At 46.8% G+C, this 19,993-nt stretch overlaps 6 protein-coding genes across 6 annotated transcripts; 3 read left to right on the top strand and 3 right to left on the bottom strand.

Moving 5' to 3' along the window:
• Positions 1-214: 214 nt before the first annotated feature.
• On the bottom strand, positions 215-1,366 carry LAJ45_05080 (uncharacterized protein; the record flags this gene model as incomplete). Its single annotated transcript, XM_046114653.1, has 1 exon — positions 215-1,366. The coding sequence occupies one exon, from the start codon at positions 1,364-1,366 to the stop codon at positions 215-217; it is 1,152 nt and encodes a 383-aa protein (XP_045972202.1).
• A 2,338-nt stretch (positions 1,367-3,704) lies between these two features.
• On the bottom strand, positions 3,705-4,632 carry LAJ45_05079 (uncharacterized protein; the record flags this gene model as incomplete). Its single annotated transcript, XM_046114652.1, has 4 exons — positions 3,705-3,894; positions 4,003-4,146; positions 4,212-4,299; positions 4,386-4,632. The coding sequence occupies 4 exons, from the start codon at positions 4,630-4,632 to the stop codon at positions 3,705-3,707; spliced, it is 669 nt and encodes a 222-aa protein (XP_045972201.1).
• An 8-nt stretch (positions 4,633-4,640) lies between these two features.
• LAJ45_05078 (uncharacterized protein) lies at positions 4,641-5,057 on the bottom strand (the record flags this gene model as incomplete). The annotated part of the gene is made up of 2 exons (XM_046114651.1): positions 4,641-4,782; positions 4,861-5,057. 2 exons carry the CDS (start codon positions 5,055-5,057, stop codon positions 4,641-4,643), a joined length of 339 nt encoding a protein of 112 aa, XP_045972200.1.
• A 2,046-nt stretch (positions 5,058-7,103) lies between these two features.
• Positions 7,104-10,265, top strand: LAJ45_05077 (uncharacterized protein; the record flags this gene model as incomplete). Its single annotated transcript, XM_046114650.1, has 9 exons — positions 7,104-7,412; positions 7,461-7,557; positions 7,612-7,785; positions 7,847-7,972; positions 8,023-8,173; positions 8,224-8,784; positions 8,834-9,679; positions 9,827-9,935; positions 9,999-10,265. The coding sequence occupies 9 exons, from the start codon at positions 7,104-7,106 to the stop codon at positions 10,263-10,265; spliced, it is 2,640 nt and encodes an 879-aa protein (XP_045972199.1).
• Positions 10,266-12,931: 2,666 nt separating this feature from the next.
• On the top strand, positions 12,932-13,769 carry LAJ45_05076 (uncharacterized protein; the record flags this gene model as incomplete). Its single annotated transcript, XM_046114649.1, has 4 exons — positions 12,932-13,092; positions 13,184-13,239; positions 13,411-13,490; positions 13,551-13,769. 4 exons carry the CDS (start codon positions 12,932-12,934, stop codon positions 13,767-13,769), a joined length of 516 nt encoding a protein of 171 aa, XP_045972198.1.
• Positions 13,770-17,580: 3,811 nt separating this feature from the next.
• LAJ45_05075 (uncharacterized protein) lies at positions 17,581-19,280 on the top strand (the record flags this gene model as incomplete). The annotated part of the gene is made up of 4 exons (XM_046114648.1): positions 17,581-18,372; positions 18,435-18,726; positions 18,787-18,895; positions 18,956-19,280. 4 exons carry the CDS (start codon positions 17,581-17,583, stop codon positions 19,278-19,280), a joined length of 1,518 nt encoding a protein of 505 aa, XP_045972197.1.
• Between the last annotated feature and the right edge of the window lie 713 nt (positions 19,281-19,993).

Raw genomic sequence — 19,993 nt, 5'->3', positions numbered from 1 at the left:
GCTCTAGACTTTTTGTTAAAAAAGAACTCCCCCAGTCCTTCCGATCCCGCTCCCAGATGATGATAAAAAAAAAGTACAAAAAAAAGTGGACAAAGGAAAATGTGGGTGTTAAATGAGTGTAAAAAGAGCCCATTCATTAATTCATGGGCCTTTGCTAAGAATGGTGTGTGTCGAGCTCCGGCACTTCCGCTCAAAAGTGCCTGTTTCTCAGGACTTATCGTTTCTCTCCCAAACTCGTTCTACCGGAGGCCGGCCTCGCATTATCGTTCCCTGAGGCTGCTGGCTTCTTCTCCTTTCCTTTCCCCCACAGCCTCAGTCCACACGAAAAGCTCGCCCTCCTCTTCTTCAATTTTACCGAGTCCACCGGAGGCGTCGCCGCCTTCAACTCCTCGTACCTCACCCCGCTCCCCAACCTCTGTGTCGACGACGTTTCCTCCATACTCGTCGCCGCCGCCGTATCCAGATCCTCAAAGAACCGCGAACCCCGCGAGGACGACAACGCCGACACTGTCGGTTTTAGCGGGTGGAGGCTGGCCGTGCTGGCGGACGGCGCGGGGAAGATGCTGTAGTTCGCCAGCGCAGTGTTGGGCCGCGAGGGACTCCGCGAGGGGATGGGCGGCGGGGTTTGTTGCTGCTCCTGAATTGGTGCGGCAGGCGCGGGAGGAGACGGGATGGTGAGACGTGGGAGATGCCTCTCCGACTCGGGTGCTACTACTGGGGGTGCGGGTCTATTGGCAGTGAGCGCCATGTGTTCTGCTGCTGCGATGTCTGCTTCGGGCACCGGCGGGAGGATGTCAGCGTTGTAGCCTGTGTTCCCCCCGGTCGTAGTAGCGGCAGCGGCAGCAGCTTCAAGCTCGGGCTCTTCCTGCACCAAGTTATTCAGCTCCTCCGCAATCTCCAGCCTGAACCCTTCCGCAAACTCATCCGCAATTGTGTTCCTCCTCGGCCGTATCTTAGCCTCATCCTCCAGGACCTCATCGATCCTCGCCGCAATATCCGCCCCTGTCCCATCCTCCGCAATCGACCGCCTCCTCTCCACGGCCGCTGCACTGTTATTCTTTAGTTCCACGTCGATATCCGTGCTCATTGTGTCGTCCCCTTCAGCCTCAGCCTCCCACTCGGACTCGGACTCGTCGTCCGACTTGAGGCTCTCGAAATCCGTGTCTGTTGCTCCGCCTGTGCTGGTGCTGTTGCGCACTATGGGCGATACCTCGACCTCGCCGGTGAGAGAGACTTGGGACTTGAAATCAGCGTGACCGAGAGGTGAATCAGCGACATCGTATTCGTCTTCGGGCCAAGTGCCGGCCATGATGTCGCGGATTGCCTCGTAGAGCGGGCTGACGGGCCTGTCTGCGATGTCTGCCATGGTGGGTGATGGTAGTGGGTGGGTGAAACGAAACACTTGCTTTGGGGGGAGTGTGCGGCTACTGCTACCTAGCTGGCTAGAAGAAAGGGAAAAGAGGAAAAAGAGGGGAGATGGGGTGATGGGGGGGCGGAGGGTATCTATGTACTCTGGAGATTTTTTTCTTTGGGTAGGATCTTTTTTTATTTTATTTTTTTAATGTCTCTGGTTCTTTCGGGAAAGGCTTTTTTTTTTTGTTCCCCCGCGCTACTGCTAATAATGGTGGGTAATATTCATCGAATGGTGAGTAAGTGAGTAAGTGATCATGAGTGAGTGAGTGCGGCATGCAGTCCGTCTCTTTGCAGACAAGCAAGCAGCAGGCAAAGCAGGCAGAGAAAGGCAAAGTCAAGTACGAACAACGAACGAACGAACGAACGAACGAAGGAGAGAGGAGAGCGTGACGTATGTGGTGTGTGTGTCTCGGATTTTGCAGTTAGAATTCAATAGGCCCGCTTACCTCGGCACGGGACAAGACAAGTGGGTGAAAGCTGTTCGCTCCTGGCTGGTGGGTTTTGTGTTGTGGGTTTGTGAGAGGGGGGGGGGGGGGGGCGGGGATTGGAGGGGACAGCGAAGACGTGCATGAAGGGAGGGTGTGATGGGTTGGTAATTGGATGGTGATGATGGTGAGTGGGTGAGTGCCGAGTGATGCCTTGTGAATTGTTGGTACGGTGGATACATGTAGGTTACGGTATTTAGAGTGCGTAGAGTAAGTATCTAGAGGCTGGGTAGATAGCTGTAGATTTCTCTAGAGAGCACTCTTTCTGCGCAGGTTTGGGGGGGGGGGGGGGGTGTTTGTCTAGCTATTGCTCATAGAGTAGAGAGCAGGTATGTAGCTACTCTATTCTAGCTTTGGTACCTTCAGGCCTTGCAGCTCCTCTACCCAGCTAGGTATCGCAAAGTAGCTGTAGGTAGTCTCTACCCTGGCCCCATCATCCATCCTGGGTAGACTATCATTCGCTTAGCTTGCCTATTCCTCCAGGATCCTAGCGATCGTGCCGGGGAAAGCCGTAAGCCTCACTCGTTGCATGCTTTATCTTCCCTTTTGTGCCTTTGTGTCTCTTTGTGCCTATTGAACCTACAGTACCGTATGTATTCAACCCCACATCACTCATAACTTATGGCCGATTATTCATGATTCATGAGTAATCGTGGTTGAATTTAGGCTTTGTAAAGGGGGTGGGTGTTGGATTAAACATTGACTCTTCTCGCTAGCTTGCCGAAAATCACAACCACAACCAGCCAGTCGATACCTCCACCTCCACCTCCACCTCCACCTCCACCTCCACCACTACACCCCAAACTCAAACCCTATTCCATCCACTGAGGTCCATCGCGACACGAGCAAGTGCGACAAACCCCCATGGCCAGGAGAAGAAGAAATCCCCTTTGTTTCGTGAGACGAACAACGGACAACGAACTACCTACAGCGCTCGCTGGCATGTACAGGGCGGCTAAGTATTGATTGATTGACGTGCACCCAGCCAGGGCAACCAGGTAGGCACGTGTGGGTTGAGTTCAGCATGCTCAGCTCGCGCGCTCGGGATCGGCAGTTCGGGTTGTCTGTCCTACATGGAGGTACCTGATACCTTTGTAATACCTACTTGTAGACTGTGGAGGAGAAGTAGAGTAGGTAGAGTACATGTACTTGTAAAGTATGGTATGTAGAACCTTCCAATGAGTTCCCGCCGTGAAACAGGCATGAGACAACAGCCCCCCGATATTTCTGTATAAAAAAGTCTCCGTTGCCCTGCACACCCAATCCCCATCCAATCCCATCCATCGAATTGCCAATTGAGTTTTTTTTTTTTTGTTGTTGTTGCCCTTGCAGCCCTTGCAGCGGGGAGCAACACGAGCAAGAGAGACGGCCATCATGCACATACTTGCTGAAAAAGGGAGCGAAAAATAACCACCTACCATAACCCCGGAACGGGAATCACAGGGGGAAGAGCAGAGTAAAAATGGGGGGGGGGGGGGGGCATTGGGATGTAGGCTACCTAGGCTGGAGAGATTGGGATTCACGATTCGCTGATGGCACTGTAGATTACGATGACCGCCGCGCGGGCACCCGCGCGCTGTACGCCTGATCTGACGGCTTTTAAATATAGCATACATAATAATATTGCAACAATCGCTAATATCCACGTTTCGATTGAAAAGAAGACAGAAAGAAAGAAAGAAATAAAATAATTATTTATTTAATCACTAGATGACCAACCCCCCCGCCACTCATTAGTATTCCTTTTTTAATTGCGAAATCCTTGAAAGGGGGTAGTAAAAGAGACAAGAGACCGAGACAAAGTACTCACCCCATAGGATACGGATGCATGATCTGGCCGTAATACAGCGATGCCTCCGCGGACGCAAGGAAGACATAAGTCGGCGCGATCTCGCTCGGCTGCCCCGGACGGTCGATCTGCGACTTCTGGCCGAATCCTTCCATCTGTTCCGCCGGGCGCGACGCTGGCTGGAGCGGTGTATGGACTGGTCCTGGACTGTGGGGCGCGCGCGGTATGGTTAGTTTTTTTGTCGCCAAGTCGCATCGCAGTACACTAGGAGCGAGCTAGTGTTCAGGATATCGATGAGGATGGAAAGTAACTTACGCTACTGCGTTAACTCTAATTCCCTTGGGTGTCAGGTTTTTGGCGAGTGCGCGGGTGAAGGCGACGATGGCACCTTTGGTGGCGGCGTAGTCTATCATCTCGGGGGTACCGCGGAAGGCAACGACGGAGGTTGTGTTGATAATGCTGATGGGCGGACATTGAGTATTAGCATAATGGGCTATATCAACAATGCAATCGGGGAAACATACGATCCTCCTTTCTTCATGTGCGGAACGGCAAACTTTGTCATAGCAAACATCTGTATGATGTTTGACTGGAAAGTCGAACTAACCACGTCTACAAACATTATCATCACCGGGTCAGCTCAATGAACACAAATTAAACAAACCTCCCGTGAGATATATATTGGAAAGGGCAAATACCCAGATCTATATCTGCGATATCGTTACACATCACCTGCTTGCTCGCATTGTTCACCAGCACGTCCAGCTTGCCGAACTTCTTCATGTGCTGGTCGATAATCTGTCCACACTCTTTGACATTCTCAAGGTTGAACGGAATGCAGAGGCACTGTCTACCCTCCTTCTCAACCATAGCTTTCGTATCCTCGGCGTCTGGCTGCTCCTCTGGCAGATAGACTATGGTGATATCGGCGCCCTCACGGGCCATTTGGACCGCTACTGCACGCCCGATGCCGGAGTCACCGCCGGTAATGATGACTTTGCGGTCGAGCAGCTTCTCGGAGCCGCGGTACTCGATGAAGCCGTCGGGCCTTCGAGCTTGGTGACTTCGGACGACGGCTTCATGTCTCGTTCAAGGCTGAATTATATATATATACATATCATTAGCGAATCTTCCCTTACTCCTTGCAATTGAATGAATATAGAGTTTATTTACCCTGGCAGACTCTGTTCCTGCTTGGGGAACTCCGCCCTGAACGTTCCATCCTTCCCTGATTTCGACATTGCACTGCGGACAAACTGGTTACTTATTACACGTATATTTGGTGTTGTTGTACTTGATATGTTGTATACGGCTGCTCTTTTGTAGAATATCGACGGTAGACCTCTCCTTGAGACTGCGAGAAAGCTCATTTTGGACCCCTTAAGTACTGCTACAGAACCCTACACCAGCGGGCTCGTGAAGCAGGAATTTAAACATCTGACGACAACTTTTTGAAAACCTACTACGAGCCCGCCGGACTGCGGAAAACAAACATTGAATTTTGAAAATGTCATGGTGACGCCGAAGACCCTCTCGGCTTTTCTATGATGTCATCTATACGGAACGTGCCTCCACCCCATTTTACGTTTTGACAGGGATCGACCCTGACTACTCTAGACCACAACACCTCGCTAACTCGATCGTCTCTGAAATAGATCAGGGGCCCGGTCCTAGAGCGGAGAAATTACAGCCGTCCAAATTCTTCCGGCAGTTTTGACCAAAATGATAAGCTAGGCATGTGTTGGTGCGTAGGGTGAGGATGAACCTTGTACCTAACCTGGTTATTATGCGTGACAAATAAATCTGGGCCCTGGGATCGATGGGAATGTTGCGGTGTGACGATGTGACTGACGTATCGGATGGTGCCGCTGTAGAATCCTGGAACGCTTGATTGTAGGCATTTATGTATGTTTAAATGTTTATTTGGGGCCGGTGGTTCGGTCGAGGAGGCTTTTCTGCTAGGATGAGGCTCCTGAGATTTTTATCCTGAGCCTTTACACCTTCTTAGCGATCACGAGGGGATAAATGTCACCTATCTAATGCATGAAAACGCCAGTGTTAGTATATAGCTCATCAAGTAAACGTTAGTTGAAGAGTCAAACACACTTGGAACTTGGGATATTCAACATCTAGATGGAAGAGTCTCCATAACGACAGGCCATGGCCTTCCGTGCTGTCTCGCAGAAATGCCTGGTATCTAGCCAGTGTTCTCGCAGAATAGTAAGACCCTTCCGGTTGTATTTAATAGGCATGGCGATGAACAATCCTAAGTGGCCGATCGAGGGGGTGTCACTCAAAATCGAAATCGGATAAATGCTTTAAAGCCGACTCTACTCTAGATTTAAATTCCAGTGGATATGGTAAAATGGGATGATATGGGATGATAACGTGACTGGTAGTGAGTGAGGTGGATGGATGGATGTTTCAGCAAACCAATCTCTTCCGCATTTCTCACACCACGTGTCGTACTGTGCTGTATCATTGAATGTCACTCGGTACTTGGTGTCACTCCGAAACGTGGCTATCTGTATGTTTATCACAAATGGCGCTTTAAAGTCAACCACGTGAAAATCGTTTAAGGCCCATGAGGAAGTGGCTGTTGGCTCGGTCCGATAAAGATCCCTTAAACCGTGAGTAAAATCCTGACCGCCAGACAAAAAGTAAATTCAGCGTGGTTTTACTAATAGATCTTGCTATCTCTCTTATCAGGTAGTAGATGATCTCCCATTCAAATTTGATATCCCACGATTGTGGTAGGAAGGTAAGGAACTTGGCCGGGCTAGGGTATATAATTCTTGGCAGAGTTCTGGTTGAGATATCGCGAGGCTTGGCAAACGCTCTGTGGCATGTCAACCTCCACAAGACGCCTCCACCGCCGCCGAGCTCCAAGACATAAAAGGTTGGTGTTTAGATTACGTTCTAAGCCTGTGCCTAGCAGTATCTTAGAAAGTACCATCACATCCGGATATCTAAGGGGGTCATGTGAGAGAAATAAAACATAGAAATGATCGTTTAGGAAGTTGTAACGCTATTCAGCTTTGAATGCATTGGAGACATTCTTGTGCCGCGATTTTACCTACTCAAGGGTGGAGGTCCCATCTTTAAAAAGCCAATAGAGGGGTATTATCTCACCGTTACCTGGGTCAAAAGTGATGAGTATTTCTGAAACCTTTGGTGGGTCAGGCGTAATCCATGTGCTTGCGTAATTCTCGGAATGTCGGCCCCTCCTCTTGGCGTTAATGCCCCTCCATTGTTTGTGTACCGCATGTAGCTCACTCACCTCAGTATTGTATTAACTCTATCAGCTGTCCCCCCTTCATCTCTTTCTTTCGCTCGTCATCTCCATCTCCATCCCCATCGCCATCAACTGGCTACCACACGTAAACAGATCATCACAACCTCAACTATCTCCAAATATGGCGGGCTCATCTCTGCCACCTCTATTTCTCCCTATTCTCTTGATTCTCTGCTATGCAGCACTCCCAACTTATGCTTTCGGTGCTGGTAACATTGCTTCCATCTCCAAGATCGAAGGAATGAACTGGCGTCATGGAGATATCGAAGATACTCTGCTTCAACTAATGATGGCGCGTGCTCTGGGTGGGAAGAAGTTTGACTCCATGACCATCAAGCGCATCTATTTTGGAAACTGGTTAAGGGACTACTCCCAAGCTATTGATGTTGGCGCGCTCAAATATGTTGAAGCACCAACCATCCGGCTTCTTGTAAGATCTGTGAGGGATATTTGATAATCGGAAGGCTAATATTTTCAGCTTTGGATGCTTTCATTCATGACATTTGGGTACGGAACTGGCGCTTTTGAAGTTACAGAAGAAAGACTAGGCTGCTATCGTCCTGAGGAACACATTGGTATGCAAGCCACCTGGTTCCAATTGCAGCAATAATGTTAATAGGCTCTTTCAGATAATCCAAAGGACTATGCCGATAACTTGGATGCTCGCGACTATGACCATCGTCTCCGCGGTTTAATCGACGAAGAAGTCGAACTTGCCATAGATCCCCAGACTGGCATGAAAAATTACATCGCTAATGAGCACATCCGCGAACTCAATAACGGCGAGAGGATGTACACCAGTGGTAAGTTTCTTTCATGAAAGTCACAGCAAGGATATAAAGCTGACAATGTTTGAAAAATCAGCTGGACTTGTACGTGATCTCTTCCGACGCAGTATCGAGCTCGGTAGAAGATATGGAAGAGATGGAAACAAGGCCGACAAGTATGAGGCTCTGAGGTTGATGGGAACTGGCTTACACTGTCTTGAAGGTAAGTCAGAATTATCTATATGATGACAGGTTTTAACAATCTACCTATAGATTTCTCTGCACACTCTAACTATATCGAGCTTGCCCTAATTGAAATGGGAGAGAGGGGGATTTTCCCGCACACTGGCTCTTATACAGAGCTTGATGTGAATGGAAGAAGGATCTTTCCTCTTGTGACTGGCACCTTCGGTGGCGTCGATTTGTAACTCTTATCCCGCACACAAGTAAACTTCAAAGCTAATCCTTTAATAGTCTTCACTCGGTTTTGGGTGAGTTTTCCGACAAAGCGACTCAATCTGAAATCGAGCAACTCGAAGGCACTATCAACAATGCAGCTTACGAGCAAGGTGGTCAACACTCTATCATCAGTGACCTTCTCAAAAAACTCCCAATTGGTGGTGCAGCAGATCTCGATTCCCAGGCTACAGAGCTCGAGGAGAAGTCAAAGTTGCAAGCCGAGGCAACCGAACGTGGCGAGCCTTACGGAATCAAAAATGGCGAACAACTGAGAACAGACATTTATCCATTCCTTGAATGGCATGACAAGATCATGATGGCAATCAACAAGGCATTGGAGTCAATTCCAGGCCTCACTACGATTGTCGAGAAGCTTTCCGAGGCAGTCAGCATCTTTGTATTTTCATTGATTGCACCATTTCTTATGCCGATTCTTCAACAAGTAAAGATCGAACTTTCTACAGGTTCCGGTGAAGTCATCGGAAGTAGTAAGAACCTTCAGTTTGTTGTGTTTCACGACCATTACTCTAGCAACCCTACACACAGTATGCTATCGAAGGATCATTTCACAAATTGGTATTTTCCCTTCCTTAAACGTGTAATCCAGTTTTTAACAAACGTGTAGCTTGAATGAACCCGCTGGAAAGATTGCAAGCGAAGTTATCAAGTACGTCGTCCCAAAGCTCATGGATGCCTGGGATGATGAATACATGGACATTGAACCCCTACTCAACGACATTGTCGGTGTATTCCACCACCCTGCCTTTGCCCATGGGGGTGATGGTCGTGATGGTATTGAGGGCAGACAACGGATGCTCGGCGTCGTTCAGCAATGGTGGGGCGAAAAGAGTGAGGATGAGAGGCAATTTTTGAGATATTGCCTTTCACGTGAGGGCGTTGAACAAGGCAAGAACCACAAAGAGGGCCAACACGATTCTGGTCATGGATGTGGTGCGCCAATCCACAGAGTCAAACCCAAAAACTCGGGTGGTGAGTTCGGTGTCGGGGGAGACATGGGAGCTGCCATGGGAACAGCTCTCGAGCAGGCATTTACTGGTAACCAGGGCGGAGGAGGCTCGGGCTTGGGCGGATTATTTGGAGGAATTGCTGGTGCAGCTGTGACAGGATACCTGGCGCAGCAAATGGGAGGTGGTAGTGGCGGGGGAGAAAGTCGCTCGAGTGGTTTTGAAGAAGTGAGGGAAAGAGGATTTGGAGGTGGATATGGTGAGCGGGAATCAGGGTACCAGCGATCATACGACCAGAGTGGTGGGGTAGGGACCTATCAACAGTCCAGTTACGAGCGACCCGTGCCTCGTGATACCGCTTACCTCCAGCACGATTCATATGGTTCTGGAGAAGGCCGCCAGTACTACGGTGCATCCGGGGAGAACGAGTCCTATGGCCATGGGGGGAACCATGGACAAAGGGGTTATGTGGCCCAAGAGAGTTATACACAAGATGGAACATCTGGGTATGGAAGAGTTGATTCTTTTGGTACTGGCAGACCGTATGGAGAGGGGAATTACGGGCAAGAGGGCTATGGTCAAGGATATACTGGCGGATATCATGGGCAGGCTGCATATGGAGGTGGCTATAGTGCTAACATGGGTGGATATAGCAGCCACCAAGTTTCCTACAGCTCGCATACGACCCATCAGACTTCCTCATACGGCGAACATCATTCGCACCACGGCCACCACGGTGGGGAATACGATCATTCTGAAAAGGTATATAGAGAAGATTCTAGAGATGAGAGAGGTGGTGAATTTTATACTGAAAATCGTTGGTAGAAACACCGCTCCAGGAGACACGAGGAAGAGGAGGATGAGGATGAGGAAGAAGAGGGGGAGGAGGAGGAGGAGGAGGAAGATGAGGAGGCGAGACGAAAGAGGGAAAAGAAGGAGAGGAAGGAGAGGAAAAGACTTGAGAAGGAAGCGCGCCGCAGGCATGAACGCGGCGAGTATAGCGGGGAAGAAGAAGAAGAAGAGGGAAGTGGGGAGGAATATTATGATAGTGGATCTGAGCGTGGACATGATAGGCGCAGGAGATACTCTTAAGCTTGCCACTGGCCTCTTATCTGCCAGATTTCTTTTCACAGATACCTACTATTTGCCCTATTTCAATCTTTCTTTAGGTTTCAAAGTATTCTAAAGTGTACTAGTTTTACTCCATTGTGAATCAGATTCTTTCACTTTTATCTCCGTGCATTTATTTTCTGTGCTTTCGTCAGATACGGCTGGTCAATGCACATATGAGATGAATTAAAATATAAAACCCAAGTCATGAGATCAATTCTTTTGCGCCTTGTAATTGCATTGAAAGTGGCCTCATTGCACAGTTATTTTGCCTCGGATGACGTGCGGAGTTTCGACCTGAGTCTGGAATCTTGAGATAGTAACTAAAATTTTCTAATATAAGGCCGGTATTAGCTAATTCGGTGTCAAGCTTCCCTTCTCACGCCGGGATGTGATCGCCGAGAGGTGGATCCCAGCAATTGCTTTTGGGGTGGGCAATTTGTCCTATCAAATACACGCGCAGGGTGCGGAAAACACACGCGGTCGTAGCACAGGACTTCAGATCTAGATACCCACCTCATATCAATGGCTGGGCGGTCCAGTGCCTGGCTATCATCTCGATCTACCTACGCGCGCTTCCCACAAGTCCTAATGGCATAATACATGACCTAGGCTTCTATGATATTCTAATTGCTAAGGTGGCAATTTTTTTAAATTAATGAATTATCAATTAATTGATTAATTGAATCAATCAATTAGGTGGTGATTTTCTTAGCATAGCCACTTTTTACAATTAATAGACGCCTTCTCGAGCGTGTGATGACATGTTCCCCCCTAGTACTAGTACAAATCTTACAGATAATAGTGCTTTATACGCAGCCGCGTTGGGGTCCCGAGGCTAAGGGGGTCTAGACACTCTCCGACCACCTTAATCACTGACATGACCATATTCACTGACATGACTATATTCACTAACACACATGTACGCTCCGCACACCCTACCAATCCAATTCAACACGCGCAGATCATGCTCATCTGAAATGCAGAAAACCGGGTACAGATGCTAGCCTTGACGGGAACTGACACCTCAGATTATCCGGGGATGGAATGTCAGGGGCCGGGTGTGTGTTTGATAAGAACTGGAACCCTAACCCTGTGAACTGGTTGAAAATATCATTTCTACTGGGTAACGAGTGATGAGGCATGAAGGATACATCTCGCAAGTACCTCTCACTTTATATGTGGATCACTTTCACTTTTTCTAAATCTATTAATTATTGTAGAAAAAGATATATGAAATGGCTTTCAAGAGAATATAGCACTCTGGAACGCCCATAAACATAGGAACTTAATTATATTATAGGCTGAGGCGACTGGGGCCAATAGAAATGTACATACGTACACGTATGTGTTCGGCTGCATATGCGCGCGATAATTACAACTTTGAGATGTATCGTGGGCGTAGATAAGGGACGTACTCGAGGTTGGGGGCCTAGTGCTGAGCACAGAGTACATCGCATGTGCGGTCTGCAAGACGTGATGACGATATCGGTGCTCCATTAAATAATACCCCATACTTTAGGGATATATGTACTCTATGTGGGATGTGGGGTGCAGATACCTGTCGGAATTTTAGGTATAATGCGCCACAGCCCTTTGGTGTGTGTGGTTGAATTAACGCATTGAGCCCACACAACTAGGGCGTCCCACATGTATTTCAACCACACGTCGTTTTCGCCACAAACGTATGTATTGTCCAATGGTATGTACCACGTCCACACTCCCTGCAATAAACCGAGTCCGGTAATGTATGCTTGGGGACACCGTGGTTAAACCTCCGGGTACCTCTTCTCTAAATACCCCCAACCTATACAGATAATATTATCTTTGTGTCTTGCAGCCATTATCCTGTGCTTGCTTTGGTGTTATATGGGCGCTACTTCCAGTGTTTCATAGTATGATTGACCTATAATTGTCTTCTAGAACTTGATATAAGCACCATGTCATCTTATTCCCCGAGTGGTTGAGATAAGGGAACCATGAGAGCCGTGCTCATGCGAGATATGCGTTCATTGATGCAGGCCTTGCCTCTAATCCTAGCGGCCGGCCGGCGCGGGACTTCTTCGAGGGTAACATCAGATACAACTCTTCTTTACCCCAGTAATGCTATCCTCAAATGGGCTTTCTTGAGAGACAGATTTAAGTGACTTTACGTTTTGAGATATGTCAAATGTGTTAAATTGAGTCACTGGTATTCAAGGATATAAGGCAATGTAAGACAAAGTGTTCTTCGGATCGAATTTTCGGATAATGCCTTCGTTCCCTTCATTTCCAAGCTTGATCCCCCAGATTATGATAAACGAAGGCAGGCCTTTCCTAAAGCCGCAGTGTAACTCCCGCATGTGATCTGTGATCTAGCTAGCGCCTTGTGATTGTATTACATTTCATCATATTTACTAATTTTCTTATTTCCAGAGCCTAGCTGGCCGACATAATGCCGGTGAGGAATGGAGATCGAGTGGAAGCTTGGGTTCCTGGTCAGGCGACTCGAGATTCCTATGATATGATAACTAAGCCTTTGCTTGTAATTCAGCCTCCTCTTGTGAGGGTTACCATGCTACTTCTTAGATATATAGCTAGCCCCTATATATATCTGATAAGGGATCGATCTAAGTCTTGACACCGTCTCTCAACCACCTAAATTCACTATGCCAATGCCAAAATTTACGACTGCAAGCGGGCCTGGAAGGACAAAAAGAATAAACTGGTCGCCCCATGTCCAACACCTCATCAGAAAATTCTATCTTGACGAAGGGGTCACGCTGGATAACCTTCCCCAACTCATGTGGGAGCATGGTTTCCGTGCAAGGTATGTCTCATGCTCAAGGAACTGTTGATTGGCACATGGGTACCACGTTATATACTGGGTATATGAGATCTAATAACTCTTTCTTGTCTAGTCGGAGGTCGTACTGTAGTAAACTGCGGGAGTGGGGCTGGAGAAGGAAGAAGAAAGGTAAACTCTCGGACTCCAGTACTCGCATTGCTCCTACTGCAGGTTCCGCGTCGGCTGTGTTGGGCCTTGGGCCCTTTAGTAAATACTCAGGTACAACAAGAACTATATACTAGTTACTCATACAGTTATTCATTCCACGTATATATATGCTTACATTTCGATTTTGTACAGAATCATCGTTAATCGCCCAATTAAGCCCCTCTCCGGAACCCATAATTGAAGAGAAGGATCCCATGGAGGATCTTGATAGGGTACCCGTTCTAAACGACGAAATTATTTATATTATGAAGGTAGCTAATAGCTAAGAATAGGCACTACAGTCGCTTGATACCACTAATAACTTTGAATCGGAGACTCGGGAAGAGACGCCCCAGGCTGATAGCTTAATGGCAGACTCATGCCATTCAATCGAATATTCGTCTGGCCTCACTTGTGCAGTATGCTTCGGGTCTGCAATGTCACTTGCGATTGCGGTTAAGGAAAGCGACTCGGAGTGGGCGAATAGTCAAATGTCTACTGGAATCTTCTAAGTGTTAACTCAGGTCTCATGGGCCTTTTGCTATATATACATGTATCTCTGGTCGTGGATATCACATTTCTTCATTTCATGTATGTACTACCAGATTGTCCGACATTTTTAAACTTTCTTTTTTACGGTTTAAAGTTATCGCTGGATGGGGGGGGGGGGGGGGCTATTGTCTTGTATTCGTATACACATTTATCTGCATTTTCATTCTCCGCTCTGATCGATTTCTAGATACCACCCAAATATCATATTTACGAGATGCGCCAATGTCTTATAAGTGAAGCTATTATATAATTATACACCAGCTGACGACTTTGTTATAATTCCCACGGGCGGATCCGGCCCTTGACGTAGATAAATAAGAACAGTACTTTAGATCTTATGAGCGTACCCAAACACCTTTTCCCTACGGTGACATGTGATCAAGGTATCGCAGGGTTAGGGTTGGGTAGGGATGTAGTACTGGCTTAAGTAATCTATATGTACTTACTAAGTTAGGGAGCGATAACAGACGCCGAAGCAAGGCTGGGATATATGTACGTGTTTATTTTTTCTTTATGTATGTCTTTCCTTTATTTCTTTATTTTGTAGCCGATTTAGAATGGTCTATGATTTGTTGGCTGGAATGTGCTCATGTATTTCGCACAATAATGTATGTATGGCATGTGGTGCATGGACAACAGCCCATTCATGTGTCCATGTGCGCACCCCATATGAAAGTGGTAAAGAAATCGTGACTACCGGAATGAAAACCCGGATAGCAAATACACTTGTATGTAATATACATACTTTAAAAAAATGATATTTTATATAATATCTGTTAGAGAGTGATGTAATTTGCTGCTAACTCAGCCAGCCGAGAAAAATGCAGATTTGAGGATCAAGCTCCCACCCCCCCCCCCCCCCCGGTGCCGTTCATATTAGTAGAGATAATATACCAGCGAGTAATATCCCTACGGGCCCTTGCTTCCAGGTACACGTTTAACGTGTGGCCAGTAACTATTAGCAAAGCCCATAAATGGCAATGCGATGCTTTGAACTAGACTGACACGGCAATATTTCTACACTTTGATCTGATCTTCAACTGTAAATTTATCATTGGCCATAGCTTTGTTAAGCTGTATCAGCAAGATGCAACAAAATGCCACAAGGCTGAGAGAAAAGAGTGCGGCAAGTTTCGCAATACCTGATACAAGTAGTTGAGCCGCAAGGTCTCCCGTTTTACCAATTGCGATATTCACTCATGTCATGTGATTGGCTTTCAACGTCGCCGTACGTACGTCTCTAATATGTAAGTCTATACCAAAATGTGGAGTACTATATATCCTTGTAAAGGCCGGTAGATTATATGCGACGCAATAGGTATAATAACGACAAATCGCCTCCTTCTTGCTAAAATCCTCGATAGCCTTACTAAATAAATATCTCGTCTACTCCAATTGAATGCGCCTCGAAGCATTATGAGATAGGAACCAAAGCCTAGAACACTGGTCGAGTGATAGTTCATGATTGAAGACAGTACTTATCCCACCCTTATCAACTAAAGCCTTCCAATAACGTCAGTAAAGCACTTCTAATATAGGTATCGGCTATCAGGTCTTGTCTTGTAGGATCCTGAACAACACTGTGATGACGATAATAACCTATACCATCTCAATCAATGGCCTACTTGGCAGAAACTCACAATATCTATATCGTAACTCCATTAGTGATGAATGATCGATAGTTAAATGACAAGTGTCTGTATAGAGTTTCGGGCTACTAGCACAGACGTAAGCGCTGAGACTTTGTTGGCGATCATGTTAATAAAGGCAGGTTATCCACGAATGTTCTCCATGTAAGGCGCATTATCCATGAAAGACTTTTACACCTCCGGTCTAGACCCCAAAAGCAGATTTGCGAAGAATCACCCTTTAATTCTTGAATCTTCTAGCTATTTCAAATTACACTTAGAGGCACTGTCTATATGGTGTGGCAGTTAATATTACGGTATGAAAGGCTGGGGATGAACACTGCTATTGTGCACTATTATGTGGTTGGTTTCTTTACCATTGCAATTCAGACTAACCCCTTAAGGCTATCTTTTTTCTACCTAAACCTCAGGCATTTACTTGGCTGCATGGCTTCTAGGACTTTCTCTTCCGCTCCCAAACTGGGAAAAGGATATACCACGCCTGTCGGGGCACGTCTGCTGATAGTGAGAATTGTTGCAATGCATGACGGCGTCTGTCAATAGACTCGCCCCGATAGGCGTAGCGCTGGACCCTCTTTTCAAGATTCATTAGATCTCCTATATATACCGAGCTCAGACCTGTACAACCTAGAATCATAAGTTTTGTGTTCGTTAGGGTGAGCTCCAGAAAAACAATATCCCAATATATTGTATCTTAAGTACATGTAGTCAAGTCTAGCCAATGATGACTTTTTCCGTGGGACTAAACTTTATGGTTTTGATCACTGAGGATGGTTAGATTTACGTGCATGCAATCCGGTTTTGAGAACTGCCTGGCTACTATGATAGGAGCGACTAGAACCTGCAGTTTTTGAAACCGTTATGTCTTGGCGCCAAGAGATCGTTACGCCAAGGGATTGTTACGAGTGATCGACTATGAAACGCTCAGCGGTCACCGTGCCATGGAATTCCGCGTGCGGGAATCTAAGGATAACCCGGTACAAGGACAAGGGTTGGACCGTGCCAAGATATCCCTGATTCCGAAGATCTGATAAGATTAAGTCGTCGGTGGACATCCAATCAATATCCTAGCTCATTCGAGGCCTTATTTTTTCGAATACGAGTCATACGTACGTCTGGTGACGTTTCAGATCTACCGGGCTCGGTTGCTTTTCGGGTACTTACAAGTTACACAGAGTTAAATACATGTACTCTACTCTAGAGTACATGTATGTACTTGATACCTGCTCATGTGCTGCGAGTTCTTACACCCAGGCAGCTGCATCGCTTTAAACGTCCCACAACCAGCAAAAGAAGGTTGGTTATGTATGTACGTACATACATCTATGATGTATTTCCCTTGATCCCAAACGTCGACAAGCGAACGAAAGCAGAGCACTGGTGTATATAGGTACATCTAGTTCAGTAATATACCGGGTACATTGTTTCTATGGAAGTAGGTACTCTAGAGGTCTATCCCAACGACTAAGCACATTGCCAGTGTCTCTCCACATTGCCTATCCACGCCGAGAAACTGTCAGTTTATGCAGTGGACGTATTCGCCTCCAAGGCATCCAGTAACATCGATCGATCGAGAAGCAATTGTTATATAACATTCAATGCATTTCTTTTTAGCTCAATGCTCATCCAAGAAACACCTTGATGGAGAAAAGCACAGAGCTTGTACGTATATACCTTGTTTTCTGTAGATCTACACGCGTACTCCACGGATACACTCAAGCTTATCACCCGTGCATCAAATGATAGTAGAAATGACATATATCTGCAATGGCGTGTTTATGATTTTAACTTGTTAGAGCCCTTGAAACTGACCTGCGCCGCAGCCTGAAGGCCACTGGACAGCGAGTGATCGATGCAGTAGGGGCCGGGGGGAGTTTCAACGATATGTGACTCAACCGAGAGGAGTGGCCTGTGCATGTCAGAAGGTGTTGTTAATTGAACTCTATTCATATAGGTGGGGAGGGGTATTCTTTATATAGCCTCGTTAATCTGTTCCTCTCCTCCTCCGCATCTCCTTTCGTATCTCCATTCGCTACCTTCCAACCTCTCGATTCACATATTTCTTCACTTCACCTACACCAGCTCTTTAACTACCGCCACCATAGATCTACTCATGAGCATGATGGCACCGGTGTCCGCCGGCCGAAAGCCGCATGGACCCTGCCAAACAATCTCCTCTATCATTGCCCCTCAATTCGTCCCCGATGACCAGCCACCACAGCCCTCTCCATTGACCCCAACCGGCGGGAAGCCCAGCGATGACTTCCTCTTCGTATCGAAGGACTTCCCGTATCACCCTCGTTCCCCCGTAAGCACGTTCCTCCAGCACCATACGGGCCTTGCCACAGACTGTGACATGGTCCTCCGTGAGACAATCAAGAAGCACCATCCCCACCTCGCCATGACAGTATGCGCCGACCGCAACTGCGACATTCTCACCTATGCTGCCCTCGGAAAAGTGGACTTGAAACCCAAGGATATCCCCTTCCTGACGCAGTCGGTTTTCGCACCCTCTGAGCATCGCTCGGATGGGCCTGGGGCTATGCAAGTTAGCTTGGATTTTGGCTGCTTTGATGTGTGCACAAAGTCCGGGCACAAGTTCATACATTATTACGCATCTTACGTGGAATCTTACCAACAGAAGGCTGCAAATTACTTCCTGCATGATCTGGATTCCAAAGCTGCAGTGCAGGAGTTGATTCTTGAAGCCTGTAGCTGGGCGGTGGAACTGCACGATGAGATATTGATCTTCCAGAGTTTCTGGATGAAGGACCATAAGCTCTGGCAGGCAATCCAGAAGGCAAAGTGGAAAGATGTCATTTTGGACGAGAAGATGAAGAAGGAGATCATCAATGATGTTGGCAGCTTCTTTGCTGGGCGAGACACATATGAAAATCTCGGCGTACCGTGGAAGGCTCGTGCTGTAATACCGTGTCCATGATTTTGTGCAAGTAAGCTAATATTTGGACGGAATAGCGTGGTTTGATCTTTCATGGACCTCCCGGAAACGGGAAAACCATCTCCATCAAGGCATTGATGAAGAATCTTGAGCATCCCACGCTTTACGTTAAATCATTCCACACCTACAATGGCGACGAGACCGGTATCAAGATGATATTTGAAAAAGCCAGGGCAATGGCTCCATGCTTGCTGATCTTGGAGGATATTGACAGCTTGATCACGAAAGATAATCGATCCTACTTTCTGAATGAGGTTGATGGGCTGGAAGAGAATGATGGGATATTGGTCCTCGCGACTACCAATCACTGTAAGAATATGTGTTCTGAAATTTTGGGCTGTAAACAGTGCTGATGTGGCATTATTGTAGTGGATCTCCTGGACCCGGGTATTGTAAGCCGCCCTTCGCGATTCGATAGAAAATACTTCTTTCCACTCCCATCAATGGACGAGAGAAAGGCGTACTGCAAATATTGGAAGTAAGCAATAGTCTCAAACGACATTCGCTCTCGCGATACGCAAACTAAAAAATTGTATAGGCACAAATTAGAGGGAAGTGACAAAATCGATTTCCCGGATAGTCTAGTCGACAAGATTGCCGAGTGGACAGAGGACTTCAGTTTTGCATACTTGAAGGAAGCATTCGTTAGCTCGTTGTTGATAATTGCGGCAAGAGAAGGTTATGGTGGGGAAGATGGAGATGAGGGAGACGAGGAGTCGTTTGAAACCGTCATCAAGAGACAGATCGAAACGCTCAAAAAGGAGATGGGAGATGGCAGTGAGCAACTAATCAATGCAGTGTCGTCTCAGATTAACCCACCTCTAGATTCTAACCCGCCACACAAATCTGATCCCGTGAATTAGTTTGATCGTCTCAAACTATGAATTGGCCTGAATGGAAATGTTTGGTTCTCTCCTCTCTTGCAAGCTCATGTGGTTTAAGAAGCAATTAAATACAAGTGATCTACTGTGGCCACTCGTTAATAAAGCCAATTTGGCAAAGCCTGTTGATCTTATACAAATGAATGTACTGCTAGCCGGCGCATGTTATCTCATAAATTTGAACATGTGTAGCTTGCACTCCAGATTTCGTATTGTGGCTATAGTATCAATCCGAGTGATAGCATGTGAATGTGTCTCATTTACTGGACTCCACCACTCCAAGCTTGATGATAGACCAAGCACTATTAAGTCCGAGAATGGAGTCAAATTTTACATGATTGTATGCACATTCCTAGGGCGTTCCTGGGATTAGGCGGAGACCGGTGTAAAAGAGGGGTTTCCAGTACATCACAAGATATTTTGTAATGTGAAGACTGACTTCTTTTATCTACATACAGTACGAAAAGAACGGGGTGAAATCAGTACAGTATGACTACGGGATTCAGTGAATAATATGGAATTAAACCGGCATTACGAAACGAATACCGTAGCAATGTTGTATTCTTACTGCATTACTAGCGCATTAACGGGAATAATGTAGTGAATCCATAGCCTCTCTTGGTATTGTAGTATCTGGCCGAATTGGCCACTATGGCACAGGAGGTATAGTATGGCTTGTAACTGCTTGATCATAT

Source organism: Morchella importuna (genome assembly GCF_003444635.1).
Source record: "Morchella importuna strain M04M26 chromosome Unknown Morimp01GS013, whole genome shotgun sequence".
NCBI classification, from domain to species: domain Eukaryota; kingdom Fungi; phylum Ascomycota; class Pezizomycetes; order Pezizales; family Morchellaceae; genus Morchella; species Morchella importuna.
The sequence above is the reverse complement of the archived record's forward strand: the minus strand, read 5'-3'. Positions and strand labels throughout refer to the sequence as shown.